This window comes from Lineus longissimus, chromosome 7, assembly GCF_910592395.1.
Source record: "Lineus longissimus chromosome 7, tnLinLong1.2, whole genome shotgun sequence".
NCBI lineage: Eukaryota > Metazoa > Nemertea > Pilidiophora > Heteronemertea > Lineidae > Lineus > Lineus longissimus.
In genome coordinates this window covers 11,532,165-11,543,831 of record NC_088314.1, presented here as the reverse complement: position 1 = coordinate 11,543,831, position 11,667 = coordinate 11,532,165, and the positions used below count along the sequence as shown (strand labels likewise).

Here is an 11,667-nt window from a genome sequence, read left to right as displayed (position 1 = left end):
AGCATGCTTACGGAGTGTCGATAATTTACTTTCCAGATTCATGGATAATGGAACTATTTCTGCGAGTGAATTTGAGCTCATCCTAGAATCCGAAATGACATGACTTTCATCTGAGATAATCAGTTTGGGCTATTTTAGCAAGTCAGACAAAAGTAGTGTGGGTGTAAATTTATAAGCTTTTAAGCTTATAAAATTACATCAATCGTGACTGTGCCAAAAATGGCACCGTCAGATTTACAAATCTATCTTTGTAATACCTTAAGTCTATTATAGAAACATCTAGCCATGGATTATAACAAACATGTCCATAAATGTGATTTTTAATCAACTTTCTTTTGTGCTCCATTAGACAAGTGTAATTCATTGGAAAGTCTGTGACATTCACAAGCGGAGCGAGAGTATTTCTAGGTACAAAATTAATTCCTGTCAAAATGACATTTCCAGTCATTGACAAGCATAGTACACCAATGAGAGCTTTCGCAGTTTTGTTCATTTATTATGTTTTTATTTTCTTCAGATATAAGCATGGAAACAAATTTATTTAAAAAATCCAATGTTGAGAAATATCATCATCTTTTTTGTAAATAAAGACCTCATCTTCATCATGAGGACCCAAATCTAAAATATTTTCCTTTATTTCTTTTGGTAATATTACACTGTACAAGGTTTTTTTATCTCTGGGTATTAACGATAGTAAAAAAGCATACTTATCAGTTGATGATAGAATATCTATTTTTTCAATTTTATACCAGGTATTATCAGGAAGATTTTTCCAATTGACATATACTTCGTTCATTTTATTTACAAGAAAATAATTTTTGTTAAGTAGACGTTTTTTAAATTAATCAAGTTGTTCTTTTTTATTTAAAAAATCCAATGTTGACTCATATCATTGTCTTTTTTGTAAATGAAGACATCATCGTCTAGAAGAGGGCTTATATCACCCAGGTCTAAAATTTTATCCTTAATTCGTTTTGTCAGTCTTACAATATACAAAGTTTTTTTATCATCTCTGGGATATAAAAATAGTAAAAAATCATACTTATCTGTTATTGATAAATAGTCCAATCTATCAATCTTATACCAAGTATTATCAGGAAGATTTCTCCAATTGACATATACTTCTCTCATTTTATTTTCTTTAGATATAGGTTTAGTCATTATTCCAAGAGGTTAAATCCATAAAACTTTTTACCCTGTTTTGTCTCCTTGACTCCTGTGAATCTTATATAATTGTGATCAAGATTTATTTTTTGTTTGATGACACTCGTCGCCCACACTGTCAATTCTTTAGATTCTGAGTCTTCAAGTTCAAGAAGTGTTGATTCTCCTATTTTTGTGCTTATACTTCTGAATGAGTTGATTTTGTACCATTTGTTCACTGGAAGATCTTGAAATTTTAGATAATCTGTTGACTCTGTGACTCTTGATTCAAGTTCTTCATTTGATGGAAAGTTCATTTTATTTACAAGAAAATAATTTTCTTTAAGTAGACGTTTTGTCATTTTTGTAATTTTTGTAATTTTGGTAATTTTGATAATTTTGATAATTTTGATAATTTGGATGATTTGGATGATTTTGATAATTTTGATAATTTGGATGATTTGGATGATTTGTGACTTGACTGAAGTTTGACTAGAAACTATTTAGACTAGGATTTGACTGAGACTCTTTTGTGAACGTGTTGACTGGGATTTGACTTGGAGATTTTGACTGGGATTTGACTGCTGAGTTAGAACTGTCAATATTGCACTACTTATGTATATTTTCGAGAGGCTTACCCCATTGTATTCTGGGTCAGGTAGAAATAACTATTACCTTAGTGCAATTATTATGCACTGAACAAGGCATTTATAATTTGTATATCAGTTTCCACAACAACATTGTTGAAATGTATGATAAGTACGAATTAACACAGCTGGAAATCTCGAAATTCAAGTTATAATCTCTGATTTTTGAACTTTTCCATTACATGCTTTATGTACTATGATGTACTCGCTTGTATTCTGAACAGAAGTGACCACCAGCGTACTCCTAATCTAATTGTGTTTTTTTTCAATCGGTGGTGTTATTCACGAAATTGCCAGGGTCAGGACGGTTGCTTGGTAGTGTCTATCTAAAGTCTTTTCCTAATAGTATGGAATGCATTTCCTTTACACTCTGCCTGACACATTCAACAAATTCTGAGACGCTGGTATCTGGAGGGTACCCAGTTGAGTTGCAGCCTAGTCTCTCATCTTGGATTGCATAACCTAGAGATGAAGAAAGATAAATTAGGTCAATACATCAGTTCGGCAACTTTGGAAAGTACAAAGTTAAGCAACAATGGATGGGTGACCGAGAAATATACCATACTGATAAGACATCCTAATTTGTTAAGAAGTAGTTTGATTAATTGATCTCAAAATATTTTTGAGGATGCATTTTTGTACCCTAAAAATCCTTTGCGGTACAGATTTCATACCCTTACACTTCATCCATGAACACAGTGATGTATGCCTTAGTTGTTTGAATGACAAAATGCTACGAACTAGAAACAGTTACACCTTTAACCACCATTAGCGGTAATTGTGTTTCGGGTTGTTTGACAGTATCATTTAACTACTGTGTTTTCCATCCTGGACCCCCCCCCCCCCCACATAGATATTGGTGTCACAGTTAGACTGCACACCAGTTTATTCACAAATAGGAGGCTTTTTCCGAGTTCTCAATGTTAACGCTAACCTTTTCCTCATTTACCTGGCAGAAGTTTGACATTGTCCGGCTTTTCCTTGAAAACTCAGATTTCTAGAAAAATTACCTCCACTAGAAATGTCATAAATTGTTATCCTAAAGTAAATTCAAATGTGCATGTAAATTATATCAAATTATTTGAAATAGTTGATAACTAAATCTGATTTTCGTCTCCATCAAAACTCCCCCTGCTAAAAATAATATGTAGAAGATGCATGACCCACTATGTTTATGCACATAAATCCACTTATTTAACAATAATGACATTGGCATAACCTCCTGTTAAGGAAACCTTTCCATTACGGACACCAATGCCCAGTCCCATCGGTGTCCCTAGTAGAAGGGTTGTACTGTAGGTTGCCGTTCACCTCAAATGATTAACAAAACATTACCACCATTTTTAACAAGGGCTGAACCTGGTTCGATGATTGGACGCAATCATAGCTCATGCAATCATGTTTTTGTTAATTACACAATTTCACTTAAACGCTTTAAGACCTTGGGGTAATTATGGCATGCCAAAGCGGAATTTATTCAGAAAACTTAATTTTCAATGCAGGAAGTCGCTCTTCTTGCGCCAGGACACCATTGGTTCCAGAAATTGTTTTTGTGGACACCACAAAAAGTTCTGCGAAAATAATGTGACTCCTGCCAGTGATCATGTTACCATAGAAACGATGATGTCACGTCTCTCAAGTGACCATAGAAATGACGATGTCACGTCTCTGTAGAATATATAGAAATAATACTGTCATCGGTTTGTGTGGTCATGTGCGTCCTGCTCGATAGAGTTATGGACGAAAACAAAATCCTGGCGTGTTTTGCGGTACTGACAAAAAATATTTGAAACATGAAAATGAATAAATCTAAAGGGAAAAAAATTACACAGTTAGGAATCTTTTACCTGTTGTTGTCAATTTTTGGTCGTGAGAGAAATCTTTGTACAGTTTCGAAAGGGGCTGTTCATTTTGAAATCAAGGGTGCAATTTGTGGTCACTGAGAAAACCATAAGAGATATTGCGCTGCCATTCGCAGGGATACTCTAGTGTATTAAATCATTAATTACGGTGGAACAATGAATTTGATTCCTTCTAATTATTTAAAACAATAGGCCTTTGAGGCCCTGAAACTGTATGATACAACAAGGATTTGTCAAAACAAATATGGTCAAAAGTAGTGGAAAGGCCTTCTGAAGTTGATGCAGGGATAAAATCCTGCGAGTTTTGGTGATTCAGTATCAAATAAATGCAGTTTATAAGACTGATATTTCTCTTTTTGAAGTAGCTGAACTGTCTGTGTGCCAAAAGCCTATTGTTCACTGCTTTTGTCAACTTGACTTCAGCCTGAATAGCTTCATTGGGTTCTGTGCTATTGTCAGGGTATTGGAGTGAGCCATTTTCCATGGGGGTGTGCTGTCAAGAAGGCCTACAATGCATAAACATATAAATAGGCCTACTGGATTTGGGAATAGATTGGTGAATGTTTATGTAAGCTGGCTTGGAGTAAACAGGATGGGGGATTGGACAACGAATGATTTTTTTTTCTTGGCTGGGGTGGGGGATGAACAAAGAATCATTTCTATTACAAATCAAATGTTTTAGTATCAGTACTCTTGAAGTTTATTCATTCACTTATAGTTCACTACAGCCTAAATCTACTGGAATTATGAACTTCGACTGAGTGCTAGGAATGGCAGAAAAATAATTAGCAATTCATGAACTAGAAGAGTTTCGCAAAATAACATGAATAATTATGAAGTAGGCAAACATGGGCAAACTACTCCTACCATGTTTGCCTACATTGTAAATGTAGCTTGTTTTCTTCAATCTCAAAGAATAAACTGTCCTGCTACAGATATTTTATTGATGTAGCCACACATTTTCCTTACAAAACGCTGGTATACAACAGTAGTAGATGGAGAATCTCTCAAGAAGAACAATGAGTATCTTTGTCAGCTAGACTAGAGTTTTTCATGCTAAAGACATTCAGCCTGGTAGGTGGATGTTTTTAACTTAAAAGCAATATTCTACAGTAACGTAAGTTCATGTGTCTTTGACATGCTACCACCCTCACATTGAGTGAATGAAATGAGATAATTTCTTGACCTTGATTGAATAAGGCAATACCAATGATTGATAGCCAGTCTGCCTCAACTTGCTCAACAGGGTATGAAAAGGCCTTACTGATCATTATTTATAATCACACATCTGTACAGAGATTTCCATTAATAACGCCCTAAAAACTTCACTCTTTACTGTACAATCCTCTTGTTCCGCCACTTCCCAGTCTTCACCTATGTTACTGAAAGGCCTGATAGTGATAGAGCCTGGTTTAAAAACCTGGATCCGATCCTACCAAGGTACAGTATGCGTCCCAACTGACGTCCCCATCCCTTCGCGAAGTCTTTGAAAAATGCTGCAGGCCATGTTGATAGTGCGTACTGGGGTTTCGGCTAGGAGCCGCCCATAAGCAATCAAATTGTTTCGGCGCTATCATTAGTTGAAAGGGCCTCAGGGAGGCCGACTCTCAATGACTATGATGCCTGACCCCAAGTTCTCCATTATTGGAGACGAGTCTGGCTAGTGATGGCCTCTTCTGCAAGTTGCAACACCGTAATCAGTCTCCGGACTTATGAGTGGCTCCTATCCGATTTTTCAAGTATATAGGCTTCGCGATGCTGCTTCATAAACAGCCTTTGCGCAATTACATAGGGTTGTCAATATGATGTGCACTGTAATCAATGTATAATTCTATATTGACAAAATGCAATATCAAAAACTGCAGGTGTTGTTCTTTTTAAGAAATGCTGAAAATAAGTTCATGCAATGCAATGCTATCTCAACTTTACCAATAAGCCTACCTTCACTCTTTGTTGAATAAGGTCCGATCCAAGTAATCCAAATTGTACCATAACTGTCATAGTGCTGAACCGACTTCCGAAATGGTCAATTCTTATCCAAAATGAAACAGAATCTTCACTGACTTCACTACGGTGTCCAGAACAGCCAATTCTAAATCCAAAACAAAGCAGAATCTTCACTGACTTCACTACGATGTCCAGAACAGTCAATTCTTGTCCAAAGAGAAACATAATCTTTACTATTCACCTTGTACAGCAACTGTTCATCGTCACATAGTATGACAGTCAGAAAGTTATGCTTTACTTCAAAAAGAAAACGTTGATGGTGAAATTATCACCCTGAAGTTCCCAAGGTGATGCAGCGATTGGTGGATGGGCATCATTCATTTTCCACCAAGAATCATTGTGCTTCAAAAAGCAGAACCAGTGGCCTTCAGCACCCCTATTCCCAGTATGGCAAATCACCCCCAAGACTGCCTTACCCTCCAAATGACCACCATCCGGTTGTCCAATCTTAGTCATGTTCTTGTGTTGAATGTCAATGTTTCGGTCAATCTCAATGATGGTAAGGTTTCCATCCAAAGTTATCTGGAATCCTTGCCCAAGACGGTCACAGCTGCGCCCATTGCGTGCACGATTTCCACACCTTCCCTGAATTACATCTGAGTCAGCAAAATAGCCATTATAAATAGCTGTCAAAGATCTAAGTTCTGGTCCTGCAGGAGCCCTTATTCTGAGAATGTTGCTGTCCCTTAGTTGCAAATCGATATGACCAAGAGGACAATGTAATTGCACAGGCCAAGAAGTTAGGAAACCTTCGTGGAGATTCATTTTCTGTGTAAGATTCATTAGGAATTCTCCTGCATCATGATAATCTGGCATCACAAACTGGTAACCCGTGCCTACAATTTCATCATTCAATGCTTGTACCAGTGCTTGAATTGAAAATGGTTCCTCCCATCTTTCCATTCTCAAACAGGTATCTAAGAACTCATTGTCAAGGTCTGATACAGGAACCACCTGTTCAGCAAGATCAACATGTCTGAGGCATTGCACCACAGCTATTGCATAGCAAATGTTAGCATCATTCAGGAGGCCCCGACAAGGATATAATCTCTCATTCAGTACATGTACATCATCCATCGGAGTGTCCCTGCAGTTGGAACTGGAAGTGTCCCCCGGGTTGGTTGCGTCTTCATCCATCGGAGTGTCCCCAGAGGTTGACACGTTGCGAGGCTGTGTATGCTGACCTTGTCCATGAGGGGCAGTGTACCTTGGTTGAAGATGGGCTGGCAACTTAGGGTCTGCAAGGTGGGTTTTTCGGATAATGGGGGCCCGAAAGCTGTCACCGCACAACAACATCAACAGGGCTACAACATGAGCGTCTGATGTCAACATTCTTGATCCGAGATCAGCTGACGTAGTGGTTCCACAAGACCATCCACACAAAGTATCCAGCGGTCCTGTGAACCCAAGATAGTTTTCATCAATTTCACCTTTTTCTGCGAAGGCAAGCATTGGACGCTTCAGATTCGCGGGACTTCTGTTCGTACGGTTTGCAGAGGGAAGCTTCATGGTTATAACTTTTAACCCAGACTCTGGCCATCGGAAATAAGTGTCATTGTCCCATCCATCTGGCGCATGCTCCAGGGTTGTATAAAATACTGCCGTGGAGGCTGGTAATTCCTTTGCAGATGCCCAGTACTCTGGCATGGAACTGAATGCTTCCAGTCTGTTGCTCATCTCAAGTTGTCTAAGGTGAGTGATATAAGAGCAACCTCGTCTAACAAGATAAGGTCCCAGTGACATTTCATAGATGTTCTCTTCACCGATTGTTGGTAGGTGTAGTTGTGACCTCAACTCTCTGATATCGCTCACGTCTGTCCTGTTCCAGTTTGCACTTCTTGAGCTCGGAAATTGAAGCATGTGAGGTGGCAGCGTAACTGCTGGGTCATGCAGAAAGTTGGTCTTGTTCAGTCTGTGCTTGATCAAGTTCGCCAGTCGAACCTGCTCATCACCATCTACAAAATTCACATTGAATTTTGGATGAAACTTGTTGAAATGATTGACTGCTGCTAGCCATATTAGAAATATGCGAGGGCAACTGACATAGTCATTTGGTATGCCGTACTTTGTGCAAAAATCCTCCCCCAAGGGTTGCAGGAATTGGTATGGAGCCATGTCCAGGATCTTTTCGTCAGAGATTGCACCATGGAACTGTTCGACACCAAACCTCAATTTTCCGACAATGACTCGACTGTTCTTAGTCAGGACAGGATCAGCAGGCGAAGCCACAAGCTCAATTTTTCCATCACGCGAAACTTGGAGAATGTCATCAGAACCATCACTTGGCCAAATGATTTGACAACCATTATCTGAACACCATTGTTTGAGATTTGTAGTGTTACTTTGACTGACGTTGTGTGGAACGAAGATGTAGCCTTTGTCCACAGAAAGCACTATGAAATAATCCTCTGTACCCTTTAGGAGAGAAAGAAGCCCCTGCGGGGCAATGTCATCCCCCTCATCTTGTGACAGTCGAACTTCTAATCCAATGAAACTGCTGTCTCCACATCTTGGTGTGGCAGCAGCTCCAACAGGAATTGTAAGAACAACATATCCAGAGGTATCAACTAGAGTGGTGAATGTTGCACAATGACCACCCTTCTTTGGATAGTAGGCGTCTTTCTGGGTTTCGTAGTCCTCAGAATTCTGAATCCGAACTTTCTTTGAGTCCAAAGATACTCCAACTGGGAGGCGCCCACTCTTTTTCGGATCCTCGAAGTAGGATAGTAATTCCTTGTGAAGAGGGGATTCCCTCTCTTTCATGCTATTGTAAACCAGATCTTTTTCTGTATCAGTTGTTGCCCTGTCAAGCCACAACACTGGGATATCTGTACTGTTGAAAACATGAACGGACAACTGTGACCAGAAAATATCATGTGTAGTTGCTAAAGACAACATGAAATAGGCAGCTAGATCTCGAAAGTCAGGGTTTGCCCGCATTTTGTGTCTGTATAGGAGTACATGGGCAGAGATATCCAACCCATGACTCGTTTCCCTACATGTGGCTGATCGCTGTTGCTGCTGCCAGACCAACTCCCAGAAATGTGGAACCTTCATTCCTGAAAGATTTTCCAACTGCCAAGCAGGCAACATCCAGGGCTTTCGTAAACAGTTTGCGTCTAGTCGTTCCTTCTTTGGCCACCGATGCCTTCTGAATGTAAATGAATCAAAGTGTGCATCACTTACTCCATACACATACTCCGGGTCTGAGCTATTGCTATCCGTGGCTCCTTCAACATTTTCGTTCAAATTCTGTTCATCATTAGATGCGTTAACATGTTCCACAAAACTGAATTCAGCAACTTCGCCCCCATCGCTTTTAAATCCCTCTGATTCGGCTGTTATTCCAAATGTTTCAGACAGTAATCCACATTGTTTATTGCTCCACATAGTAGATTCAAATTCGAGTGGTATCTCCTCTGTTTGTTGGTTGTATTCCACCACGACTGGACTGTTGTCAACCTGAAAGATTTAAAATGATTTCATATTCAGTTCTATTCAGTTATACTATAGTTTGTCAGGTTCCACCTCCATCAACAATTGATGGACCACAGCAAAATTAAAGGGAAGTGGTATAGTGTTTAGAAACGAAGAACAAGCACTGGTGTGCAATTGCTGTGCATCAAGACCTGGACAAAAAACAGAACCGCATCATACAAGTTAGACAAGCATTGACGAGGGTATAATGTGCCTGAATGGCAGGGTGAGATTGTGACTGTCGCAGTTGGTTGCCTTGTTCTTGAGTGAATAATGGAAATTCTGGCACACACTACACTTTGTGTTCAGTATTAACAGGCCGCTAATGGACAAGTTTCTAAAGTGCGCTCATCGGGCGCTCATCACCAGTGGTCAGAGCCGGAACTAAAAGGTTTACGCATGAAGATGTACAGGGAATGCATAGGAACGTTCGGAAATCAGTCTGTTTTTGCCAAACCAAGAAGAGTTCAACAACCATTTGATTCTCTTCCACTATTCTGCAGAAGAGAGTCCCATCTGAGTATCAAATGCTTGTTGAACTGGTGTACTTTGGCAAAAATGGACTGATTTCCGATCGTTCCTGTGCATTGCCCTGTACATTTTCATGTGTACATTTTAGTTCCAACTTTGACCTCTGCACTTTCGAATAAGGCCCATTACCTTAGACAAATTCAGTATTTGATTTATCTTGTGATAGAGACTCAACAGTCATGACAACTAGACATGCTATTGCTCAAGCTGGGCTTTTTGAAGAAAACATAAATCAACTTTGAAGATCTAACACTCAATAGAGGCCTTACGTTTCTCCTCACAAGCAGCGCAAAAGTTGTAATCCGGAGAAGTCGAATTGAATAATGCATTATGACAACATAAAAATCGCTTTTTATATCAGAATTTGAATTGAACATCTGATCAAACTTGGCATATACCTTACAAAGATGATAGACCATTTCGTCAATGGTTCCCAGAGGGCCTATGCTTGTATGCCCAAACAATGGAGCTCCGGGGCTCCAACAATGGGATGAAGCCCTCCGGGAGCCATTGGCGAAAAGGTCTATTAATATAAATCGAATATTCAAGTTTTTAAGAAGTGGGTGACCTACTTTTCGAGATATTTGCGTTTTTCTACATTCTCACAATTAGACTGGAGTTAATCCATGAATTAAGACCTTCATTGTTTGCGAGGTTGTTTACACCTGGCCTGGGCAGAAACACAAGGCCTGAATTTGAAATTGAGAGACATGACAGTTTGCGAAGACAGAGGAGGAGGGGAAACTTACCCGTACACCTGTGCGTACTTGCACCACATTCTCATTCATATCAATACGTAGTCCATTTCTTGGTTTCGGTAGAGTCCAGGGTGGCATCAGAGAGTAGGTTTTTGCATTCGATTCATCGAATACCTGAATGTTACTGTCGTACTTTAGCGTATCCTGTTCCATCATTGTCTCTAATTGACAATACCCATTGACTAGAGATATGTCGTTTAGAGTTGTCGTAGCCGTTTGGTTCATGAAGGAAGGAGTAAACGTGAGGGGCCAGCATCCTGGTAGAGCCCAGCCTCCTGACTTGCAAATTGTTGCTCGTTGCATAAATGTATTGTCTCGAAGAGAGTCCACAAGGGAAGCAGCATCTTTTGGTTTGATGAGCGTCGTATATGGTTCCAAGATGATGGAATAAAAGGGACACAAGTGATCCAAGAAATACTGTTTCCTTGAAAATGTGTGGCCACACCTGTAACAGTATGGACCGGCTGGCGACTTCTCACAAAAATGTTTTTGATGCCGAAGCAGATGTGAGTTTCTGTTGTCCTCATCAATCACAACGGCACCACACCGTTCGCAAAGATGCAACACCATCTTGCCAACACCAGTCTCTGATGACTAAACTACATCTATCTTGTCCTGAAGCTATAGGCCTAATGAACTTGGGCTGTGACATGCACTGTCAAGGCCTACATGTAAATGAAGGCATTTTCATATTACAAGTGCTCTTGTAATCTGTTGTTTTCTCCAAACCCCCAGCTGAAGACCAGTGCACCTGGCAAACCAAATCCCTGAAGTATTCTAAAACCCTATTGTAAATGCCTATTTGAACAATAAAGCAGCTCAAAAACAACAAGTGTCAACATGGGTCATTGGTCTCGGACCCCAGGCAAGTTACTACATAGGCTTAACTAATAATGACCCATGACTCTGACCAAACACTCATTCAGAGCCACAATGACACCTTTCACCCCCAAATGAGAATAGGATCTCCATACCTGGAAATAACTCCACAAATCTTATCACTTTCTTTCGATTTCGGATAGCATGAAAGGTATGATATTCTGTTGGATTTCAACTGGTTTCAAGTCAAAATATTAGATTTTTTCAATTTCTTTATTAGCTTTAATGTTTTCCAAATACATGTGCCAAGTTTCAGGAATCCAATCGCATTATTTCTCACCCTTTTTGATGCACAAAATCCTATTGTTTTAAATAATTAGAAGGAATCAAAATCATTGTTGCACTATAATTAATGATTTAATA

The 11,667-nt window shown here is 39.4% G+C and overlaps 1 protein-coding gene across 1 annotated transcript in view; it reads right to left on the bottom strand.

Annotated features, from left to right (window-relative positions):
- Positions 1-1,903: 1,903 nt before the first annotated feature.
- The window catches only part of LOC135490653 (carnitine O-palmitoyltransferase 2, mitochondrial-like), a 221,037-nt gene continuing 211,273 nt past the window's right edge, over positions 1,904-11,667 (bottom strand). Inside the window, exon 15 of the mRNA XM_064775962.1 lies at positions 1,904-2,252. Coding sequence (XP_064632032.1) covers positions 2,113-2,252 — 140 coding nt within the window. The 3' untranslated portion in view covers positions 1,904-2,112. The remainder of the gene's footprint in view (positions 2,253-11,667) is intronic.